Raw genomic sequence first — 25,537 nt, 5'->3', positions numbered from 1 at the left:
CGGTTGGAGACGGTTTTAAAGCTATTTTCAGCCATCTGGCCCTCTGGACCCTTCGGTTAGAGATGACCTAATATCCACGTGGGCTCATATTGACACGTGACGTCCAATTCTTGTCTACATGAGTGCCATGTTATCAATTAATAGAGGTTCTAATAGAAAACTTAAAGGATGTATGAAAATGTCTCAGAATTATTTATGACCTTAAGTACTAAATTAGGACGAAAAAAACTTAATATATCAAATGTTGAAAATCCAAAAACTTCATAATAGTAAACTGAGATTAATCCCATATGTACAAGGGGGAAGAAACAAAAAAATAAATTTACACATGAACATATATTAATTAATATAGTAAAAAACTAAGAATATCCAGTATAGAAAATGGAAATATATATATGTACCTTAATTTTCCTTAGCATCAAAGCTAAGTTCAGGATGGTCACACTACCATCACAGCAGCCAGCTCTTGAGTTGAGGAACTCGCCATTGCTGTGGTCTCTTTCAACCAACAGTTTCAAGCACTCTAACTGGTTGTGTATAATACACAAGTGCAAAACTGTTTCTTTCGATCTGTTTTCAACTTTGACGTAAATGGACTCAGGATTTTTATCAACCAACTTCTGGAGCACCTCAACTTCTCCATTCATGGCTGCATAGTGAAGAGGGATTCTTCCCTTTTCATCGCAACGCAAGCACGCATCAGCATATACAGATAACAAAGCTTCGACAGTCTCCTTGTGGCCCTCAGCAGAAGCCAAGTGCAGGGGCGTGCGTCCATCGGCATCCACCCGCTCTGCAAGTTTGGGATTTTTAGTGCAAAGGGCTTTGGTAAACTCAGCGTGTCCGAGCAGAGCTGATACATGCAAGGGGGTTCCGGTTTTTCCGGTCTGCAGGGATACTCTCCTTAGAATGTCTGGGTCTTTTTCGATCAATCTGTTTAAGTACTCTACACTCCCAGTCCGTGATGCCTCGTACACTTCTTCTTCATCATGCCATCTGATCTCCATTATCTCTCTCTCTCTCTCTCTCTCTCTCTCTCTCTCTCTCTCTCTCTCTCAACTTTGCTTCACTTAGAGTTTTTTTTAGAGAGCGATTATTTATAATAGCGAACAAAACGTCTTTTTGGTTGTTAGAAGAGCACTTCTAAAAGTATTCCAATAATGCTAGTTAAATTTTTGTTATTGTAGCTAATTAAATGACTCAAATGTTAATTTGGCTAGCCACTACTTCCAATAATATTAGCTATTTTAACTTATGGTAAAATATTTCTAAATCTTGGGGTAATGCTAGGGTGACCATCTATTTAGATCAAATTTTATAAATTATATGACATGGTTGTTAATTATTAGATTATTATTTAAATGTTAATTAACTTGTTTATTTCCTATTGGTGACATATCACATATTTTACAAATTTGATTTAAAAAGTTATTAAGTCCATATATTCTCCTCTTGCTAAATTTAGCTAGCTATTTTTTCTGCATTGTTTTGTTAAAGTAGCCAAAAAATCTCATTCATCTAGGTTGTTAGAGATTGTCTAACCCTTCCAAAAAATAATTTTTTTATAACACCCAGCCTAAGGTGATTCGTGCATGCTCACATGACTTAATACGTGTAGCTATTTCAAAGGCAATTACAAAAAGACTCTTTAAGGTGATTCACTGATGCTAAATTTCTAACCGTTAAAGTTTGTGTGGAGCTTTTAAATTATGGACGATCAAGACCAGTCCCCATCCTGCATTCAAGGTGCCATAATCTGATACCTCTCACTTTTAAATTATGGACGAACAAGACCAGTTCCCATCCTACATGCATGCTGGTAGCACTGAGAGCATCTCTAATGGTGTTCTCTATTTTGTCCCTGCAATAGTATAAATGTCCGAAGCCTTCCAATGGGTCAGAAGATCACCACGTGAAATAAGGATCGGTGATTGACATGGTATAATAAAAATTCCCACAAATAAGGATCGGTGAGTGACTCAAAATGGAGTGGAGCCCAGCCGAATTTTTGAGTGGGAAACAAGATCACCACGTGAAATGAATGGGAAGCTACTCTGCAGCTTTCAAAGATGCGCCAAACATGCGCTGATAAAGTTTTTTTTTTTTTAGGTAAAATAGTTAATGAAATTGATATAATTTCTTACTTTGATCTCTGGTTTCTGAATTTGTCCATCATTAATTATTTTAGTTCTTCCGTGAAAGATCTCTAAAAGTGGAAGCAAGATCACCACGCGAAATTGATGGAAAATGTAACGAATGTATTATATTGAAATAAAATAGTACGTGAGGTACGAAAGTGAAATGTTTTAAAGATATTGTAAGGAATTGAAATCAACTCCAAACCTGAAGGGTAAAATGTAATTTACTCAAAAAAAAAAAAGAGAAATTAGGTTTCAATATATCATTTTTCCAATTTAGTAATTGAAACCTTATTCTTTTTTAACTTTTGATCAAGGTCCTTTAGTTTTTATCGTGTTATAATTTGAATAACAATAGATTTACATGTTAGCATATTTAAATTTTATAATTAAAAATTATTAAACATTTCCAAAACGTTACACTTTGGTATATTTACATGGTTAAATTTTTGTATCATATATTTGTATTTTTTAATTTGCACCTATTTTTTAATCTTTACCAATTTTCTTGTTAATTTAAATTTGTACTCATATATTTAGGGAAAAATTATACTTAGAGTATACTTTCAATACTTAATTATATGTTGAGACAACACTTTTTAAACATTTCAAGAAAGGACATGTTTTAAATCCGCGTAAGATGAAGTCATGTCCGATTTTTTCGTTAGAAACAGAATTACGTATTATTGTTAAATAGCGATCGGTGGTGATTCGAATCATTCAAATTATATTTTCGTTTCTCTGCTGTTTTTCTTTCTCTTTGAAGTTTATATGTTCTGATTTATATTTCGCCATCTCCCTTAATTATCTCTCGCCATAATTTCTATTCAAATCTCTCAAGTTTATTTCTCTAAATTTTATGTGTTCTGATTTAGATTTTCGAAGTGTTGTGTGTCTTTGAATTTATTTCGGTTTAGATTTTGTTCTTGTTTTTTGCAGTCACGATTTTTTAGTTTTGAAGATTTTGATTCGGTTTGACCTTATTTGATTGAGTGTTTGTCGAAGGTGATTTTTCATTGTGCTGCTTTTGTTTTTCATTGAAGTTCTTTTTGTTTTTTGCAGTATAGTTATCATATATATTTGTTAGAATTGGAATGTATTATGAGTTAGTGAATTATGTGGTTTCTCCACAGGGCGCAGTTTTATTGTTACACTTTGTAAAGCTTCAAAATTTCATGCTATTTTCAGGAATTCAATAGTCCCCATCATCTTCAGTTTGTCTGCTATTGCAGTTAGAGAAGTATTCCACAGAAAAAGGAGGGTTACACCTTCAGTTTATTCGCGCAGAGAACCAGTATGTCCAAAAATATATGTTACTCGATTCTTAAAAAAACTGTATGGCATGAAAAAATAAATTTACAAATTGCTAATTTTGTTGTTTTGTATAAAATCTTTGTTCACTCTACTTGAACAAGTACACATGCTAAGTTTTCTTTCATCTTATCTTTGGCACAGAAAGCACCATCAAAATTTAAACTTTTTTTTTTTCATATTGTTTGTTTGTTTTATTTTCCCTCTCTCTCTCTCTCTCTCACACACACACGCACACTCACACCCCTATGCATGTTACTGAGTTAATCATTGTGCTGACCAAAGTAGGTATAAGCATAACGATTGGAGGTCGTTGGTTTAAAACTTCAAGTTGCAAAAACAAAAGAAAATTGTACTACTGTTTGATAGAGATGTAGTATAATATAATGATTTTCAAGGATTTTTGGTCTTTGCAGGGTTTTATCTGGCTGAGCAAATGCCTTTGCCATCGCTATGTGCATATAATTTTCTTTAAAGCAAGGCAATATAACTATGACATTCAGAAAATGGTTGATGAGGCAACACTGTAACATCTTATTACTTCCTTTATTAGTTTGATTCTAATTGAATAAATTTGTATATTGTAGAGTAGAAATCTCAAACTTCTTATATGAATGATGTTTGCGTGACATAGAGAAGGGGTTGACCTTTGAATTGGGGCTGTTGCTCGATCAGCAGGTAAAATTTTAAACTTCTTCTATGAATGTTTGTTTATTTCATGTTGTCGTGTTACTTATGTGTGCTTTTCTCTGCAACATGTCCATGAAGATTTATTGGGTGAGGGAAGTATGCGTATGGGCTTTTAGGGCCAATTTCTAGGAAGGTGGTCTGGTGTCGGTGCCCTTGCAGGGTTGGGTCATGATATGAGGCAGTCTGATTACAAAATTAGCTACTTGAACAAGTCCTCAACACTTTCTGTTTTTAATTACCTGTTGAAATGACTGTCTACACTCCAGGACACATTATATATGTGAACTACATGTTTCTTCTGTTTCTTAAGGAAACAGAACCTTTTTTGAAACCATCTCTTTCTAATCGAAGACGTTTAGTTTCTTCTTACTCGTTGTACAATGTGTTTATATGCCAGCTTACTTGAATGAATGTAAAAGTAATGCTTATCTTATCGACCTTATTCACTCATGTATCCCTCCATTTATTCATATTTGTGTTGAATTTATTCAACTTATCCGATTATGCTTGAAACATTTGGTTCCCGCAACAACGCCCATGCGTATTTTCTAGTCTATTCATGTTATTGACAACAATGCCAGCCAAATGGGGGTGGGTTGGGAGGGTAATTCTCAAAAGTTGAGAGCCCTCTCCGCTCCCCATATCTCTCGACATGAAGCCCGGCCACAAACCAAGTAGTGACGGTCGACAACCTCAAACATAGCGGAGGCGAAATGGAGGTACAGTGACGGTCTCTCCATTGTCGATGAATTTGGCCGTCGGAAAGCGTCATCGCTCCGATTATGGATGTTGAATTTCTCGATTTTCCCTTTATTTGTTTTCCTCTCTCCTTTTGTGTTTGTTTAGGGTTTATAAATTAGGGTTCTTAGGGATTTTAGGGTTTTCTTGCTCTTTTTTTTTCTTCAGAAATTGCACTGTATTTCTCATATCGGAGCTGTTCTTATTTTGAAAAAATTGGACTAATGTTGATTTTAGCTTTCATCTCTCTAGTAATTACTCTGAACCCCCAAAAGATTTGAAATTTCTGGTAATTGTTCTCATTGTTTTTGACAATTTGTGTTAGAATTTGTATAAATTGTTGCCGTTGTGTTGTGAAGTGTTATGATTATTTCAAAGAACACTGATTCTATCAATTGCAATTCTGCAGATGGCTAATAAAATAATGGCCTGCGAAAGGAAGGAAAAAAAAAACCTAGAAAACACCATCGGATAATGTTTTAATCAATTGAGAAAACTGTAATTGCTCACATTTTAACAAATTAAGGTTTCTTATTTCACTTCTTTGCAAGAAGCTATTAAGGCCATCTCCAACCGAAGGGTCCAGAGGGCTAGAGGGCCGAAAATAGCCCGAAAATCGTCTCCAATTGAGGGCTAGGCCAGAGGGCTCTGGAATCTGGGAGGGTCCCCACGGGATCGGAGAGGGCTAGAGGGCTGGAAGGCTGGCTGCAAGCAGCCAGCCAACCCGGGGTTGGCTATTTTTTTTTAATGCTTTGTTATTTCTGTCAGTTATAGCCGACATAAATAATATATACTATGTTATTAGTGTCGGTTATAACCGACACTAATAGCAATGTTAGTGTAATATCATTTTGAACAGTGTTGGTTAAAACCGACACTAATTTGAATTCTAATTTGAATTCCAACGGCTAGCCAGTCACTAGCCGTTGTATTCAAATTTTTTTTTTTGTTTTTATGAATTTAAACCTTTTTTTTTCTATAACTTCCTATAACTTTTTTTCTATAACTTATATTTTACAAAATTTGGTTCATATTTTTTTTAAATTTCATTTTTTTCCTATAAATTCTATTTCACAAAATTTGTTTCATATTTTTTTTAAATTCCATTTTTTTCCTATAACTTTTTTCCTATAACTTCTAGTTCACAAAATTTGTTTCATATTCCATTTTTTTCCTATAACTTCTGTTTGTACCATACTTGACCAATCCCGAAACTACCGAACACCGGCCAACGCTATACTGTCAAGGACCCAGAAGAGTTCCCCTCCGACCAGGAGGCCAATCACTACTCGACACGTGTCAAGATTAGAAGCCAATCAGAGCGCAGCACGTGTCGACATCAAGAACCAATCATAACATGACACATGTCAATGTGACAAAGCTACAAGTTTTTCTATAAATAGGGGTCATTCCCCCACAATATTGGCGAATGCCATTTGTGTTAAATCATTCACAAGAACTCACTAAATTGAGAGCTTGATCCTTTGTACTTGTGTAAGCCCTTCACTACTAATAAGAACTCCTCTACTCCGTGGACGTAGCCAATCTGGGTGAACCACGTACATCCTGTGTTTGTTTCTCTGTCTCTATTCATTTACGTACTTATCCTCACTAGTGACTGAAGCAACCAAGCAACCAAGCGAAGGTCACAAAACCTGACACTTTCTGTTGTACCAAAGTCTTCGCTGATTTTGTGCATCAACATTTGGCGCCGTCTGTGGGAAACGACACTTATTCCTACTCTCTTCAGCTGTGTCAAGCTGGTTTCTATCATTCGTACACTTTCTTTTGACCAGGCATCCCTCTCCAACATGGGAAGCGAAGGAAGCCACAGCACACAGAATGACACCCCCCTTGCACATAGTGCGAAACAACGAAAGAAGGAAGGAAAACGAGTTCTTCTTCAAGCTAAAGTCGATGAGTTGGAAGCTCAGAACAACAAGATAGCAATGAAGAATGAGGTCCTCCAGGAGCAATATGAGAAGCTCTTCGAGACACTCCACGAAGCTAGGCAAGCTCAGACACGCGAGCTTGTTGCCCCCGTGGAAGTCAACCATCAACTGGGTGCCCTCCAACATGAAGGGTCACATGCATTCGACATAGATATCCCTGATAGGGAACATATTACCCCTCGACTTGATAATCAACATGAGGCTTCTCTTAACCCAGTTGCTTCAACCCGAACCATGAGAAGTGGAGGGAGACACCTCTTTACTGAAGGGGCAGAAGGATCGAAAGCCGTCTTTCGCGATTGTCGGGATTTCCTGAAGCAACGTCGAGAGAATTCCATCCATATAAGCTCAAAGATTAATGACCCAAGGATTTCTGAGAGACTCGGTCCCCTGCCACGGCCCAAGCCGGCCACCAATTTGGGGAAGGGGCAACAAGTCCCAGAGAGACATGAGGGTACAGGGGACTCAGAGGTGTTCCGACAGACATACCCTGGAAGCCAGTACAGCGAGTCCAGGGAAAAATCACATGCCCTTGATCAAACCTTCCTAATTCCAAGAGGAGATGGAGATTTACGAAAGAAAGCTCCAGTGACACATAACTCCGCTCAGGACCCCCTTGTCCTACAACTTCTTGAGGAAGTAAACAAGTTGAAGGCTGAACGTCAGGCTGAAATACCTGACTGGAACCAACCCAGGCCTGGCCCTCTTACAAGGAGGATCCTCAACACCCCCCTTCAAGCAAAGACAAAGCAAAAGCTTGGCTTGCAACTTTATACTGGAAAAGAGGACCCGATTGAGCACCTTAACCTCTTTGAGTCCACCATGGCATACCGGATGCACACCGACGAAGAGCGATGTCTTCTCTTCCCCTCCACCCTCTCTGGTGGAGCTCTAAATTGGTATTGTCGTCTTACACCTGAGACGGTAGACTCATTTGAGGAATTGAGGAAACTATTTGTTTCCCAACACATTTTCCAAACCGATCGCTTGCACTCTGCAGATGACTTGTACACTATCCGCCAGAAGCCAGACGAGTCATTACGTATGTATGCTGGCCGCTTCAGCCATGAATACTCCCGGTGTGCCGAAGCAGATGACAAGACTGCCCTCAAAGCCTTCACGGCAGGCCTACGTGATTGTTTCTTTAAATACATGATCAATGCCAATACTTGGAAGACTTACTCTGAGGTGATGGCGCAGGCTTATAACCATGCCTCCGCCGAGGCAAAGACATATCAGGAGAAACCCCCTACAACCATCCTTTATCAACAAGTGGGAGGTGGAAGCCAGACTCACCTAAATGAGAAGACCTCGACTTCCCAAACAGCAGTGGCACCTCCCCATGCCTTGCATAATGCTTCACCGAATCAACAGACATATCAATTTCAAGGCAAGAGGAAGGATTTCCATCCTCACCACTCTCCTTTCAGTAAAAAGAGTAAGGGACACTATCCCGATAACCAAGGGTATCGCCACAATAACGCTCGCCCCCAGGCAGTCAATGCAGTGGGTCAAACCCGCGTCAAGATACCCCCTACCCCAAGGTATGAGACATACACGCCCTTGAATGCCACATGCGCGGCCATTTACCCCAGCATAGCTCACCTGATACCAAAGCCAAAGCCGAGGCACCCAGATTACACGCCCCCGAATAACGCGGGCACGTTTTGTTGCTACCATGAGCATAACGGCCATGATAGCGAGAAATGTATCATCCTCCGTGATCGTATTGAAGCTTTGGCACGAGAAGGAAAAATTGATCAATTCCTTCTTCACCCTCAAAGGGATAACCGTAACCAACGCCAGGTGAATGTCATATATTCCATAAGCGGCGGCACACCCATATCTGAATCTTCCAATAGGGCCATGAAAAACAGTGAACGAAGTCTGAGGCCTGGTCACCAAGTGTTTCACGTGGAAGACATCAGGGGAGGGAAGTATCAAAAACCTAACTGGGATCCGATATGTTTCTACCCTGAGGAAGAAAGAGGCATCATCTACCCTCATAACGACCCATTGATCGTGGAGGCTCACATAGCCAACTTTGATGTTCGACGAATCCTCGTAGACACAGGGGCTTCGGTCAATATCATGTTTGCCGAAGCTTTCAGGGCACTCAGTGTAGCTGAACACTTGCTCGATCGCTCGATTTCTCCTCTGATAAGCTTCTCCGGTGATATCGTGCAACCCTTAGGGAGCATACATTTACCCTTTACTATTGGTACAGGCCCTTACACGGCTACCATTACCACTAACTTCCTAGTGGTTGACTGCCCAACGGCATACAATGTCATCTTTGGGCGCACAGGCATCAATGATCTCAAGGCTATGGTATCCACGCATATGCTGTTGATGAAATTTCCAACCCCCCATGGCAACGGCTACATCAGAGGAGATCAGCTTAGTGCACGATCATGTTACAACACTTCAGTTAAGCAACAACACTTGCCCGGACCCAAGGAAACCCTGTCTGTACATGACCAAGTCACAAAGACCAGCCTAGATGAAGCGAACTTGGATCTTCCTGATAGCAACAATCAACCCGATGATCCTCGAGATGACTCTTTCACCCAGCAAGCCCAACCTGCTGAAGAGTTGGAGAAGGTACCTATCTCAAGAGATTATCCAGATCGCATGGTGAAGATTGGCACCACATTGTCACCACCCCTTCGGTTAGCATTGATATCTTTTTTGAAAGAGAACACTGAAGTCTTCGCCTGGTCATACGAGGACATGCCAGGCATCTCTCCCGATGTCATCTGTCATCGTTTGAGTATTGACCCCAAGATCAAGCCGGTGAGACAGAAGCGAAGATCTTATGACGCTGAACGATACGAGGCAATGAAAGCAGAAGTTGAAAAACTCAAAGGCATAGGCTTTGTCCGCGAAGTCAATTACCCGACATGGGTAGCAAATGTGGTCCTTGTTAAGAAAAATCTGACCAAAGAAAGTCTTTTGCTTCAAAAGGTCTTGTGGAGAATGTGTGTTGACTACACCGACCTAAACAAAGGGTGTCCGAAAGATAGCTTCCCTCTTCCTCTTATTGACAGACTTATAGACTCTACGGCCGGGTGTGAACTCCTGAGCTTCATGGATGCTTACTCAGGATACAACCAAATCCTCATGAACCCTTCGGATCAAGAACACACAGCCTTCACTACCGACAGAGGACTATACTGCTACAAAGTCATGCCTTTCGGCCTAAAGAATGCAGGAGCGACTTATCAGAGACTAGTCAACTCAATGTTCGCCGAGCAGATTGGGAAGAGCATGGAAGTTTACGTTGATGATATGTTAGTCAAGAGCAAACATGCTGACCAACACATCACCAACCTATATGAAACTTTCACTATTTTGAAGAGGTATCGAATGAGGTTAAACCCCAACAAATGTGCCTTCGGCGTAGGCTCTGGCAAATTCTTAGGTTTCATGATTAGCCAACGAGGCATTGAAGCTAATCCCGAGAAGATCAAAGCAATCCTCGACATGAAGGAACCGGTAACTTCAAAGGACATCCAGAGCCTTACTGGCAAGGTGGCAGCCTTAACCAGGTTCATTTCTAAGGCCACAGACAAATGTGCTCCCTTTTTTAAAGCACTTAAGGGAAGTAGGAAGTACATTACATGGACTGATGAATGTGCCGAGGCATTCAAAAACCTCAAGGAGTACATGAGTAAAGCCCCTCTACTCTCCAAGCCCGAGGTAGGAGACATTCTCATTATCTACCTATCGGTATCAGCTTCAGCCGTAAGTTCCGTTCTCATTCGAAAGGATGGGAATATTGAGCGACCTGTCTACTACGCTAGCAAAGCCTTACAAGATGCGGAGACACGGTACTCTAACATTGAGAAATTGGCTCTGGCATTGGTCATGTCTGCTCGAAAACTCCGCCCTTACTTCCAAGCGCACTCCATCATCGTGCTTACCAATTATCCTCTTCGACAGATACTCCAAAGTCCTGACACTTCAGGGCGAATGATCAAATGGGCAATAGCGTTGGGTGAGTTTGACATCTCCTACCAACCAAAGCCAGCTGAGAAGGGCCAAGCAGTAGCAGATTTCATCGCCGACTTCACATATCCTGTTGACATTGATTCTACACCTGAAGCAGTAGCTTCATTACCATCGGAAGCTCAGAAAGTAGAATCAACGACCTCAGCATGGAGTCTGTATGTTGATGGCTCATCCAACCAACAGGGCTGTGGAGCGGGACTAGTCTTGACTACGCCCGACAAAGTAGCAATGGAGTATGCTCTTCGTTTCAAATTCAAGGCATCAAACAATGAGGCCGAGTATGAAGCCCTTCTAGCAGGATTACGTTTGGCCAAACACCTCGGGGTTAAACAAATTGATATTTTCAGTGACTCCCAATTAGTGGTCAACCAGGTTACCAACAACTTTGATGCTAAGGACAGCTCCATGGCAGCATATCTTGCGCAAACACAACTTTTGCTCAAGCACTTCCACTACCAGATCACCCAAGTTCCTCGAGCGGCAAACAGTCATGCAGACGCCCTGGCTCGCCTCGCCTCAGCTGTGGAAGACAAGATTGGAAGAAAAATTCATGTCGAACTGTTGGCAACACCAAGCACCATGGCCGCAGAAGTATGCAACTTACAACGGGGGGATAGTTGGATCACCCCGATCTATAATTTCCTTGCTCATGGCACCCTCCCAAATGATAAAGTCCAGGCTAAGCAAATTCGATACAAGTCTACCCGCTGCCTGATCATCAATGATCAACTCTATAAGCGAGGTTTTAGCCTGCCATACTTAAGGTGTCTTACGCCTGCCGAGGCGGAAATCGTCCTTCGGGAAATACATGAGGGAGTCTGTGGAGATCATGCTGGATCTCGGTCCCTAGCACACAAGACTTTTCGCCAAGGATATTACTGGCCAACACTCCACCAGGATGCCATCAAAGTATCCCGCTCATGTGACAAATGTCAACGATATGCGGCTATTCCTCATTCCCCTCCAGAGCCTCTTACTCCTATGATCAGCCCTTGGCCCTTCGCCCAGTGGGGACTTGATTTGATCGGCCCAATGCCGGCAGGGAAGGGCAAAGTCTGTTACGCAGTCGTTGCAGTGGACTACTTCACAAAGTGGGCCGAAGTAGAACCCTTGGCAACCATTATTGAGGCAAAGATAGAAGACTTCGTGTGGAAGAACATCCTTTGTAGATTCGGCATTCCCAATGCGATAGTCACTGACAATGGGCGACAGTTTGACAACAAGAAGTTCAGGTTGTTCTGCTCTAAGTTCAACATCAACTTATGCTTTGCCTCTCCAGCTCATCCCCAGTCTAATGGACAAGTTGAGGCCATCAACAAAATAATCAAGCGCACTTTGAAAACCAGCTTGGACAAAGCTAAAGGCTGTTGGCCAGAATTTGTACCCCAAGTTCTTTGGTCATATCGCACTTCATATCGGACTTCAACAGGAGAAACTCCATTCTCACTTGCCTTTGGCACAGAGGCGGTTGTCCCTGTTGAGCTCGAGCAAGCAACATTCCGAGTCCAGAACTACATTCAAAGTGAAAATGACAAACAACTCACCCTCAACTTGGATTTAGTCGAGGAACACAGAAACCAAGCTCACTTGAGGAATGTCGCCTACAAGCAGCGCATCTCCAACTATTATGACTCTAGGGTCAAGCCTCGTTCTTTCAAAATAGGAGACTGGGTCTTAAAGAAAAGATTACTCTGCGACAGAGTCCCGAGTGAAGGCACACTTAGTCCAAACTGGGATGGACCGTATGAAGTCATTGGCATCAGTCGCCCTGGCTCTTACACACTTAGAAGCTCCGATGGCAAGACCCTTGGCCATCCATGGAACGCTGATCACTTGAAGTACTACTACAAATAGACTCACGATGTACAAGTGTTGAGCTATAGCCGTTCGGCATCCTATGTAATGAAGGCCATTTGGCAATGAATTCAATAAAGAGGTAATTTAGCCAACTCAGCCCTCACTCTTTTACATTCATAGCAAGCGATGCCGGAACCCTTCTCAATCAGAAAGCAATCTGTCTTCCACAGTCACTACAAAACAAGCAAATGAAGACCGTGTCAAGCGCCAAAAAAAAAAAAAAAAAAAAAAAACTTCATCCAAAAAGCTTCACCCGAAAAGCTTCACCTCCAAAGCTTCACCCACAAAGCTTCACCTAAAAAGCTTCACCCAAAAAGCTTCACCATCAAAGCTTCACCTAAAAAGCTTCACCCAAAAAGCTTCACCTAAAAAGCTTCACCCAAAAAGCTTCACCATCAAAGCTTCACCTAAAAAAAGCTTCACCCAAAAAGCTTCACCTAAAAAGCTTCACCCAAAAAGCTTCACCATCAAAGCTTCACCTAAAAAGCTTCACCCAAAAAGCTTCACCTAAAAAGCTTCACCCAAAAAGCTTCACCATCAAAGCTTCACCTAAAAAAGCTTCACCCAAAAAGCTTCACCCGAAAAGCTTCACCTAAAAAGCTTCACCCACAAAGCTTCACCTAAAAAGCTTCACCCAACAAGCTTCACCCAAAAAGCTTCACCTCCAAAGCTTCACCCACAAAGCTTCAACACCAAAGCTTCACCTACAAAGCTTCAACACAAAACCTTGCTCCAAATAAACAAATTTTGTTCACAAAACCCAAGATGCCCTTGAACTTGTACAAAAACACTTGGGTAAACATAAACATTTTTTGTTTTACACCCACAAGGGCCCAAAATTTTCCTTCTTATTTATTCACTTATATATGTTCCCAAACATATTATAATAGATCCAACAACAAGCCAAAGTCCCAAATTTCATAATGGACAAAAGTACAAGCAATTCATCAATAATGAAGGTGCTACAAAAATTGGAATCTGCCCCAAAATAGAAATCCAACCCAAGAGACTTTTTCTCTCTCTCCCTCTTCCGCCTCCTTTCATCTATCAAATTTCTGCAACCTCTGCTCTTCTCCAATGGAGCTGAATTTTGGACACCCTATAGTTCTTGAGCATATGAACAACTTTCAAGAAGGAACCATTTCTGTTTGAGCGACGGAAATTAAAGTGTTGAAGCTCCAAACATGATAGTCGGCTTCTTGCAGATTTCGAAGCTGTTGTGATGTTTCGAAGATCTGGAAATATTTAACCGTTAGTTCATCCTGACTTTTTGATATGTTATGAAAGAGTCGATGAGGAACAACTTCAATGAAGAAAGCATACCGATCTGAACAAGAGAAAATGGAGTTTCGAAGCTCACAACAAATCTGACGGGTTGACAGACAAATAATAACCAGTCATTCATCATACCTGAATTTCTTGAGTTATACAGCTCCGAGGGATCTCAAATTTGGATATGTTGTAGTTCACAAGCTGAGGAACAACTTCAATGAGGAAAGCATACCGATCTGAACAAGAGAAAATGGAGTTTCGAAGCTCACAACAAATCTGACGGGTTGACAGAAAAATAATAACCAGTCATTCATCATACCTGAGTTTCTTGAGTTATACAGCTCCGAGGGATCTCAAATTTGGATATGTTGTAGTTCACAAGCTGAGGAACAACTTCAATGAAGAAAGCATACCGATCTGAACAAGAGAAAATGGAGTTTCGAAGCTCACAACAAATCTGACGGGTTGACAGAAAAATAATAACCAGTCATTCATCATACCTGAGTTTCTTGAGTTATACAGCTCCGAGGGATCTCAAATTTGGATATGTTGTAGTTCACAAGCTGAGGAACAACTTCAATGAAGAAAGCATGCTGATCTGAGCAAGAGAAAATAGAGTTTCAAAGCTCACAACAAATCTGACGGGTTGACAGACAAATGATAAACAGTCACTCATCATACCTGGATTTCTGGAGTTGTACTGCTCCGATGGCTCTCCAATTTGGATATGTTGTAGTTAAGGAATTAACGAACAACTTTCATGAAGACAACTTTGTGATTCAACCTACAGATGATGGTGTTATGTTGAAAAACAATTCCGGTTGTTAGGGGAAATGAAAAACAATTCCACCAAAGAAACATCATTATGATGTTTCATCATTATGGTGTTTTCATCATTATGATGCTTTCATCATTGTGATGCTTCCATCATTGTGATGCTTCCATTATGATGTTAATGCACCAACGGTTACACCTTCTGCAATTCCACTTATTCGGGCCTAGCAACCTTCATCAACAAAATCTATGAAGAAAAAGTCCGGGGCTACCACTTAGAAAACAAAAGAATGAAGTTTTGGTACTTACGACATGGACTATTAGCAAGACACCTCATTCGTCAACTCCCTCGACTAGAGACTTGGGGGACTCCCACCATATGCTACTACGCCTTGGTACTCAAAAGTTCGTGACTACTCAGTGACTTGGATTTTTCAAGTCTCCAACCGAGAAGTTTTCCTCACTCGGGAAATTAAGGGAACACTACCTCAAATTACATGCTTCACTCACAAAGCTTCAACAATACAGGTTTCAACAAAAGCAAAAATTCAAAGAACTTTATGAAGAAGGCTTTGGTGTATTTAACACAATATGTTGAAATGAAGCAAAGCTTATTTATTAATATTTTCGATAAGCCACAAATATGTACATATACATGAGTCAAAATAAACAAACAAAAGGGAGCCTTCACAAAGGTTGCTTAGGGGAAGTCTCAGCAGTCGGTAGAGCCCCAGAAAGAGAAAGCACCAGAGGGTGGTTATCCGGAGCCTCAGTACTTGACAAAACCCCAGAAGGAGGAGGCATTGGAGGTTCATCATTTGAAGCTTCATTACCAGGTACAGCCCCAGAGGACGAAGGCAATAAATGCCTTTGGAACAAACCCACAAACCGCTGATGATCAAGTAAAACCTTACCATCAGATTCCTTCATCTGGTCAAGCTTCCTCTTCATGTTTGTAGCATAGTCATGGGCGAGCCGGTGCAACTGCTTATTCTCATGCTTGAGCCCTCTAATCTCCTGTTTGAGACTCATCACTTCAGCAGCCAATGATTCAACTTGGCGGGTTCTAGCAAATAGGCGTTGGGCCATATTAGACACAGAACCTGCACACTGAACACTAAGAGCCAGAGAGTCCTTAACAGCCAACTCATCAGACCGTTTGGAAAGTAGTCTATTATCTTTGGGAGTGAGAAGGTTCCTGGCCACCACTGCAGCGGTCATATCATTCTTCATCACAGAATCCCCAACGGTAAGAGGACCAGTAGGGGATATGAAGGATGGGCGCCATATGTTGTCTGGAGAAGGCGTGGCTGTCTCTTCTCCAAGGTTCAAGTCAAAACGACGGTCGGAGGGTCCAGACATTTTCAAATGTGTTGAAGAAGGAAGAGGTCAGACAAATCAAGATCTTAGAAGTGCAAGAAATGAGCTTCTACTGGTAGAGATTCAAGTGTGCTGTGGAACTTAATGTCAGCCTCTATAAAAATCTGCACTCGACGGAGCTTCAGAAATCGAAGAGGCGTTTGCTTTCTCAAAAGCTGGGCTGCTCAGAGACCACGAGGGCCGATCTCAGAAATCGAAGAGGCGTTTGCTTTCTCAAAAGCTGGGCTGCTCAGAGACCACGAGGGCCGATCTCAGAAATCGAAGAGGCGTTTGCTTTCTCAAAAGCTGGGCTGCTCAGAGACCACGAGGGCCGATCTCAGAAATCGAAGAAGCACCTACTTTTTCAGCCTCGTCAGCACCTGTCACATGCACACTCAGCTTTGCGGAAATTACGGGCAATCTGTCGAAGATTTCTGGTGAAGTAGAAAGCACGTGAATCTTAATGTTCAATCACCGCTCTCCATATGCACCATCAACTCCTCGGGTACCACATATAACTTTGTCAAAGATCTCTGACAAAGTTTAGGCACGAGAATTTCGAAGTGCCAGCTACCCTACTATTACCCATAAGGGTAAAGGAACAGCACCACTGCTTGACAACTGGAAAGTCCCTATGTGTGTCGACCTCCGTGTTTTGTGGCAAGACAGGTTGGCAATAACGACCAACCTTTACTCACATTCGAGAAAAGACTCCCAACATAATTACTTTCTCAAAAACCGGAGTAGCACCGCTTTCCGAATCTCGAGAGTCAGATCCTCGACGGGATTGCTTGTTCGAAAACCGAAGAGGCACAACTCTCAGAACTTCGAGAGCCAGATTTCCTTAGATAAAGCTTGTCTGTAATCTCCACACGTAATATCAGCTTTCCAGATACCACATACCACTTTTTCAAAGTGCTCTGACAAAATTAAAACACGTGAAGCTGGCAGCTCCCACTACATTGCTGTGACCAAGAAGGGTAAAGGAATAGCATTACTACTTGTTATTGGGAAATCCCTATATACATTGACCTCCCTCCTCAACGGACAGGCAAACCTGCAAAAATGCTCAACCCTTTCTCACATTCGAAAAGGCACCCTCAACATAACCTCTCGAAATACTCAGCTTTATTTCCCCCCGATAATACCTCAGCAAATAAGCCACACCAAGAACAAGAGTATCTCATATCATCAGGGTCGAAAGCAAGAGTATCCCATATCATGCTTTCTCCCTGTCTTTGTCTTTGTCCTTGTCCACACCTGCAGGACAAGGAGAAAGAGAGCAGTCAGTCGGAACCTGAAATCAAACCTCCAATTTGGAACTGACTGCCTGGAGCCTTTGCCTGGTTGCTTACTTAGCATTGCTCTCGAGTACTCATCCTCAACTGCTGTCAAGGTCACGAATTCCACCGGCAAATACCTCATGACAGTTGATCAGATATTGGCTCTTTACACTGAAGCTGCCAAGCGTGGATGAGTCACTATGAAGGAATGTTCTGAAGGACCATTTAAATGCAAAGGTTGCACACCACTTCTGCCATGCAAAAGATTGAAGCAGAAGGTTCAACGGTGAGCTGAAACAGATCACTACAGCACGACACCTTTCCATACCACATTCATTATTCCGTCAACAACAAAAGTATCCCATATCATCAAGGTCGAACGTACTCTAGATTTGATGGACTTGTTTTGACCCTCAAATTTTTGAGTCGGCCTTATACTCTGAAGGGCACCAGAAAACCCTCCAGCACAGTTCAAGAATAAGCCTGTGGAAAGTTACTTCTTCAAAAGCAAAAGTATCTCATATCATCTCTTATCCATTTGCTTCTCCTTATCCTGGCAGTTGAATGAGAGACAAGGAGAAGGAGAACAATCAACCGGAAGCCGAAGTCAAACCTCTGATCCTGGGTTGCTTACTTGGAAGTTTGACTGCTTACCTTGTCTGTCACCTCTTTCGGCAGATCTCCTAGCTCGGCGACTTGGGGGACTCCTACTATAGGGTTTGTATCACACTTGACTAAGCCCGAAACTACAACTAAGCTTCAAGTGAAATTGATACATTACCTTGTGCGTCAACATCAGCTAAGTACACCATTCCCGGATGGAGGAAAGGTACTTCCAGAGAAGGGCAGATGAAGATCAGACCACACTTCGGTACTTAGAAGTTTCGTGATTACTCAAGAGATTGGATCTTGCAAGTCCCCAACCGAGGAGTTTCCCTCACTCGGGAACTTAGGGGAGCACTGTTTGTACCATACTTGACCAATCCCGAAACTACCGAACACCGGCCAACGCTATACTGTCAAGGACCCAGAAGAGTTCCCCTCCGACCAGGAGGCCAATCACTACTCGACACGTGTCAAGATTAGAAGCCAATCAGAGCGCAGCACGTGTCGACATCAAGAACCAATCATAACATGACACATGTCAATGTGACAAAGCTACAAGTTTTTCTATAAATAGGGGTCATTCCCCCACAATATTGGCGAATGCCATTTGTGTTAAATCATTCACAAGAACTCACTAAATTGAGAGCTTGATCCTTTGTACTTGTGTAAGCCCTTCACTACTAATAAGAACTCCTCTACTCCGTGGACGTAGCCAATCTGGGTGAACCACGTACATCCTGTGTTTGTTTCTCTGTCTCTATTCATTTACGTACTTATCCTCACTAGTGACTGAAGCAACCAAGCAACCAAGCGAAGGTCACAAAACCTGACACTTTCTGTTGTACCAAAGTCTTCGCTGATTTTGTGCATCAACAACTTCTATTTCACAAAATTTATTTCATATTTTTTTTAAATTCCATTTTTTTCCTATAACTTCTATTTCACAAAATTTGTAGTTTTTAAATAATAAATTATGTTTGGCCCTATGGCCCTTTGGCCCTCGGTTGGAGACGGTTTTTTGTGACAGGGCTAAACGAGCCATCTGGCCCTCGGTTGGAGACGGAGGCAAATATGGTCATGTACTGTTCATTAAAATATTAATATCTTGGAGAATCTTGGAGGGCCAGAGGGCTAAAACGAGCCCTCTGGCCAGCCATCGGTTGGAGATGGCCTAATTCTGCACCATCGGTGACTCAAACCTTAAGCGGAGAAGTGACTGACGGTCAACGTAAGCTCATAGCTCTTGCAGCTGCACGAGGAAACTCAAGTGCAGTAAATCCTCTGGTCACATAACTCACTAATGGACCTTTGAGTGGTATTCATGAGAAGGTTCGTTCGATCTTAAATATGTGGAATACGTGGATATGTAACTCCAAATGTTCAATTTTATCAAATGAGTGTTCATTGGTTGGCTATTTTAATCATGAAAAGCAATTTATTTTAGTTGAGCAAACATTATGCATGGACTTGGAACTTCTTCCTTTGAATTGTAGTTGGAAGGGTGTATGATAAATTTAGTGGGATTTGAGCATAGGCCGGTTGCTAGCCCAATACAACTGATCGCATCCCGCAAGATTAATTTATCCACGTTGGAGAATTTCTCATTATACAATTCTACTGCATTTTTTTTTTCAAATTTAAATTTAAATATAAATTTTAAAATTTTGGTTTTGATTATGCAATTCGTGGATTCTGAGCTGGTGCGGCATATTTAAATGTTGCTGTCCTCCACTGTTCGAGCTTGGGCCTCCTCCACCACCATAGTGGTATATTTTCTTAGGAGCCTACTTCTGCATGAATTATTTTGTGTAATTGGTTGACTTAAATCTTTATTTGATCTAACTATTCCAATTTGGCTAATTTGTTTTTTAATTTTTTATTATATTGGAGTTGAATTTGGTATTTTGGGTATGTTATCTGTGGATGCTTAGAAAGATATGGATATGCTCTATAAGAAACTGTAATTTACTTTTGTCTTTGATTTTTCACTAATGGGATGTTGTGATAGGGTTTAATAATTTTCAGTATTCTTCAATTATTTTAAATTTGCAAAATCAAATAACTCGTGGAAATAAATTAATATTTCATTAATCTGTATGTAAGAGGACTTTACAATATGTTATCAAGTTTAGACCGACAACAATGAATGGCAAACTTAGGATTAATGCCTCTATTAATTTGATGTTTTCTCATGGTCAAGAAATATATACGGCTATCTTATTTATTGGACAACATCATTCATCCTCTATATTTAATATTAATTGCTTTTCTCAACCTCTTTTTTCTGTCAATCTTTTATGCTACATAATCTCATTTGGTTTTCGATTTTGTGAAGCGGGAGTGTGTGAAATGTGTTGATGCTGATGATAGTGCCGAGTTTGGTGACACTCCTCAACTAGCAGAGCAGGTAACAGAGCGTCAGAGCTTCTTCCAACTCAAATTTATTTTATCTTTTCCTGTAAATTTGATTTATAGGGCTCTTGGGTTGTGAATTGTGACTGAAAATTTGATCCTCACATGGAGTGAGGCAAAAACCACTATTTTTTTCTTATTACTTTTCTTTTAAATGCATTCTGATTCTGAGATTGCCTCTTTATATAATGTACAATTTTTGTAGTTGCCTTCAATGTTATTGTCATTGGCTCGGGTGCTCAAAAGATCCATACAATATGGTTTTGCCAATAATGTGGGTATTGGGTTGAATATCATAAAAGTGAACATCTGTAACTACAGATCTGCAAATGTTTGGTAGATAGAGGAATTTGGGAATTTGTTACCAAACCATTGATGGATAACATGTATATCATTTTTTTTACGTGAATGTTGAATGCCTTATCATTTTGGTTTTTAATATGCCATTGTTTATCTATATCCAAAATGAGTCTGAGTCCTTTCAAATAAATGTTACTCTCTGATTTGAGAAACTGTAATTCACTTTTTCTTTATATATATTTTCCTATATATTTGATTTACAGAGCTCTTGGGTTGTCAATTGTGACTGGAAATTCTACTCCTCACATGGATCATACGTAAAAAACACTATTTTCTTTTCTTATTACTTTTCCTTCAAATGTGTTTTATTATGAGATTGTCTCTTTATATATTGTAAGTTTCCAGCACTTATGCAAACTTCAGAGCATATAGGAAAGCAAATGTTTTCCATTTTAGGTACAAAGAACCAAATATGTTATCTATGTCTTCAATGAAATGCTTTAGTGTTATTGCTTTTAATTGTTTAGTTTTAACTGATGTTTGGATGCTTAAAAATATTCTTCGTTTTGTCTTTTTGAACCTCAACGGATAATCAAATTGGAATATATTCTATTTTTTTAGTTCGTTTTGCTTATTAGTTTATCTTACTTCTTTGAACCAAATGCAAATTCCAATCTTGCATTGTTAAGCCCGGAAATTAGAACAAAAAAACTTCCATGAAATTGAAGTTTTCTCTGATTGAGAATTCATTTTTCTTCTACTTGAAGTTTTCTCTGATTAATTTCTGAATAATTTAGAAATGGGTATGATAAATTGTGGGTTACGATTTCAAAACCCGTGGCTGAGCCCGGGCATTTTTTCTAGTTTCAATTCTATTTCGCTAAGGGCCGGCCTCGAGTCATTCTCAAGTTCAACATGGCCCCAAATTCTTCTACCAGTGTGTACTAGGTAGAGAAACTAGAACTTGAAGTACTATTACTTGGCTAAGGAGCAAGACCACGTTAATTAGGGCTTGTAGTTTCCGTTGATGATATTTTATCGATTTTCTTAATAAAGTAGTAGGAAGTTGTTTAATGAATAATCTGATAAGTATACTACATGTTATTATGCAATCAATGTGATATATTATGAAATTTTTTAGGTGATCTGGCTTGGAATTTCAGTGACCATACAAGAGAAGTGAATATTTGTGAAAGCGCTCGTTTGTAAGTGCTTTTAAAATGACTGAAAACGTTTTTAGTGAAAATATTCATGGAAAAGCGCATGAAGTGCTTCACGGAAGAAACACATGAAGTGCTTCAATTACTTTTGAAACTCAAATTTTTTTCTTTAAAAGCGCTTTTAATCATTTTAAAAGCACTTCCAAAAAAATCATGAGACTGTGTTTAGCTATTTATACTGCATGTTTTTTTAGGTAAAGCCATTTATACTGTATTAACTAATAACAAACTACTAGCAGAGAGAATGAGAACAGTTGTTAGTTTGCTAATGTGATAACAAATGACATAAATGAATAATAATAAAAAAGTAGCTACCGTCCAGCATCAAATTAAGGACAACAACCAGTTCTAATTTTCATAGCAGATGGATTATTTATCATAACTAAGCAATACTCTTGAATTACCAACCCCGATCCAGAAAGCGTCATCGACCTAGTTCGTTACCCTAAACCCTAATTGCTACATGCATGCAGGGTTATGACCTAGTTAATTATTTTCTCAAGCAAACACACCACGGCAGAGTAATCACACAACTACAGGCGCATCATTCTCTTCAAAACGCGATGGATCTTTACGTGAAAAGGAGCCAGTAGTGATCATGTTCTTGAGACCTGATGTTGACCTAAAGTACATGGGCCGCAACCGCTTCTTCACCCACATAAGAAACTGGATAGTCTGAAGTGCGCCGCCTATGACCAGCAAGGCAATCCAAAGAGTAAAGAATATCCGGTACAAGCTCGTTGGAACGAAACAACAGTAATTAGGGACCATCATGTGCAGCACGTATAGGTAGGTGAGTGCCAAGAATGCGAGAGTGACGCACATGGACATCGATAAGAGCCACGTGCACAACCGATTGTGGAGAGGAAATCCACTAACGAGCAAAAGGGTGACACTCATAGAAGCAAGGAACGTGATGGTATTGAATGCTATGAAAATGGGGAAGTAATTCTCGGGATCATTACCGTAGCCTAACACTGCAGTTCCAACTCTACATACACTCTCTTCACTGCAAACTGTTATATTATTAACGCTAGTGTTTTTATCATTATGTTCCCAAACACCACCAGGTGGGTTGGCTACGGCTTGAAAAGTCATGGTCGAGATCACCGTAGCCACAACAATCAGCAAGCCACGTGTGTCCTTCACCCAATCATGCGGATATCTTAACCATTTCATCAATTTTGTCAAGAACCACCTTGCTGGCTTTGATCCCATTTCCGATGGTGCTACTTGTTTGTGAAGCTTCTTTTTCTTCGTTACCCTTCTTGGATTTGGTGATACAACAACAGCGGCAGCGGCAACGGCTGAGTTAGGATTACCATTTTCATTATTTTCTCTTCTGTTTAATCCTGCGTCCATCAAAATCTGTTGAATTTCTAAGCTTCTGCTAAACTCCTCTCTTGCAACGCTGCTGTACTCTAAGATATCTAACATGGTCAGAGACATCCCATTCACAGCAACTGCTTCCGCTCTTATAGTATCAACGGAAAGCAGGTAACGTATAGTCTGTAAATAATATATACACTTCATTAATATGGAGAGATTTTTCAATGTGACCGTAATACGAGGTGGTACACCACGTGATACTAAACAAATAGTGGGATAAATATGTTAAAAAGTTAATAACTTATAAAATATAATTTTTCACCACTTATATAAAAACACGTGGTGTACCGTGTTTCAGTCACACTAACAAATTTCTCATTAATATGATGGAAATTATGCTCCTAGGGGGAACAAACAAGGGAAAGCACACATAAACTAGGATTAATCTCAGTTTACTATTTTGAAATTTCTTAGTTTTTAACATTTGATACATCAAAGTTTTTTCATCCCAGTTTGGTACTTAAAGTCATAATTAATTTTGGAACATTTATGTTAAGTTTTCCATCAAAACCTCATGATGATGTTGCAACCGCATAGACAATAACTGGACGCAATATGGGCGCACGTTGATATTAAAACGTTTTAAGAAATTAAAATAAAAATTTTTAAAAACTAAAAAATTAAAAATTAAAAAAAACTAAAATACTAAAAACCTAAAAGGGTGAAGATCATTTAAAAGAAAAAGGAGGTCCACGAAGGTCTCCGACGACCACCACGGTGGATTCCAGGCCTAACTGATCGACGTTTGGCCTCGGATCTTGGATGGGCAGACGACCAAGCTATCGACAACCACTACGGGAAACACGGGCAATTGGGTCGGGTCCAGATTTCTAGATGTCCAATAAAAAAACAAACACAAGGTTCCTAACCCATTCGAGACTGAACTTTCCGTCGGCTGACCAGCCAACTGGAGTATCCGGATACGGCCGCAGCGACAATGGGTTGTCTTCGGATTAATGCCATAAACGATATATAAAGGGGAACAAACAAAAAAAAATTTACACATGAACATATTTAATTAATATAGTAAAAAACTAAGAATATTCAGTGTAGAAAATGGAAATATATATATATACACACACACACGCACGTACCTTAATTTGTCTTAGCATCAAAGCTAAATGCAGGATGGTCACACCACCATCACAGCCAGCTCTTGAGTTGAGGAACTCACCATTGCCGTCTCTTTCAACCAACAGTCTTTCAACCAACAGTTTCAAGCACTCTAACTGGTTGTGTATAATACACAAGTGCAAAACTGTTTCTTTCGATCTGTTTTCAACTTTGGCATAAATGGACCCAGGATTTTCATCAATCAACTTCCGGAGCACCTCAACTTCTCCTCTCATGGCTGCATAGTGAAGAGGGATTCTTCCATTTTCATCAAAATCCGAGCACGCACCAGCATACACAGATAACAAAGCGTCGACGGTCTCCTTGTGGCCCTTAGCAGAAGCCAAGTGCAGGGGCGTGCGTCTATCGGCATCCACTCCCTCTGCAAGTTTGGGATTGTTAGTGCAAAGGGCTTTGGTAAACTCAGTGTGGCCGTGCAAAGCCGAAACATGCAAGGGGGTTCCGATTTTGCCGGTCTGCAGGGATATTCTCCATAGAATGTCTGGGTCTTTTTCGATCAACCTGTTTAAGGATTCTACACTCCCGGTCCGTGATGCCTCGTACACTTCATCTTCATAGTGCGGTCTGATCGCCATTATTTTCTCTCTCTCTCTCTCTCTCTCTCTCTCTGAACTTTGCTTCACTTAGAAGAAATTAAATGCCAAAACAAACGTAGACAACAGGTAGCAATTGGAGTCGCCAAACCATGCAATTTTATAGTTGAGAAACACTCGCGGGGGGGGGACCATCTCAAAAGTGGAACTTCTCATGACTCTGTCATCTTACAAATTAACATCGATTTATGTGCCAATATTATAAAATATTATGCTAAAATATGAGGTGAGGTAGTGTCCATGAAGAATTCTACTTCTGGGAGTCTCACTTTTGAGAAAATCCCCTTAGCATTTTTCTTTATAGTTTTTAATGTTTAGCAAAAAATGTAACTATCTCTCTCTTCCTAGTTAAAATTAGGGATTTTTAACATTAGTACTTGCAAAAGATTAAATGTAAAAAAAAAAAAAAAAAAAAAAAAAAAAACATAGTGCTTGATTACATTTTCAATTTAATCTCTTGAAGTGTACTTTTACTAAAATTTATATTATATTTTT

General features: G+C 40.3%; 1 protein-coding gene across 3 annotated transcripts in view; it reads right to left on the bottom strand.

Moving 5' to 3' along the window:
- LOC126594461 (ankyrin repeat-containing protein BDA1-like) overlaps positions 1 to 25,140 on the bottom strand; it is a 28,126-nt gene extending 2,986 nt beyond the window's left edge. The window contains exons 1-2 of one of the 3 annotated variants that reach the window (XM_050260797.1): positions 24,970 to 25,140; positions 402 to 982 (exon numbers count right to left, since the gene is read on the bottom strand). In XM_050260797.1, coding sequence (XP_050116754.1) covers positions 402 to 982; positions 24,970 to 25,024 — 636 coding nt within the window. In that variant the 5' untranslated portion in view covers positions 25,025 to 25,140. Of the gene's footprint in view, positions 1 to 401; positions 983 to 22,180; positions 23,436 to 24,409 lie in introns of those variants that run through there. The other 2 variants (XM_050260796.1, XM_050260798.1) reach the window with 2 other exon arrangements.
- Between the last annotated feature and the right edge of the window lie 397 nt (positions 25,141 to 25,537).

This window comes from Malus sylvestris, chromosome 12 (assembly GCF_916048215.2).
Source record: "Malus sylvestris chromosome 12, drMalSylv7.2, whole genome shotgun sequence".
Classification (NCBI taxonomy): domain Eukaryota; kingdom Viridiplantae; phylum Streptophyta; class Magnoliopsida; order Rosales; family Rosaceae; genus Malus; species Malus sylvestris.
Note: the sequence above shows the minus strand (reverse complement) of the source record. Positions and strands in the feature narration are given on the sequence as shown.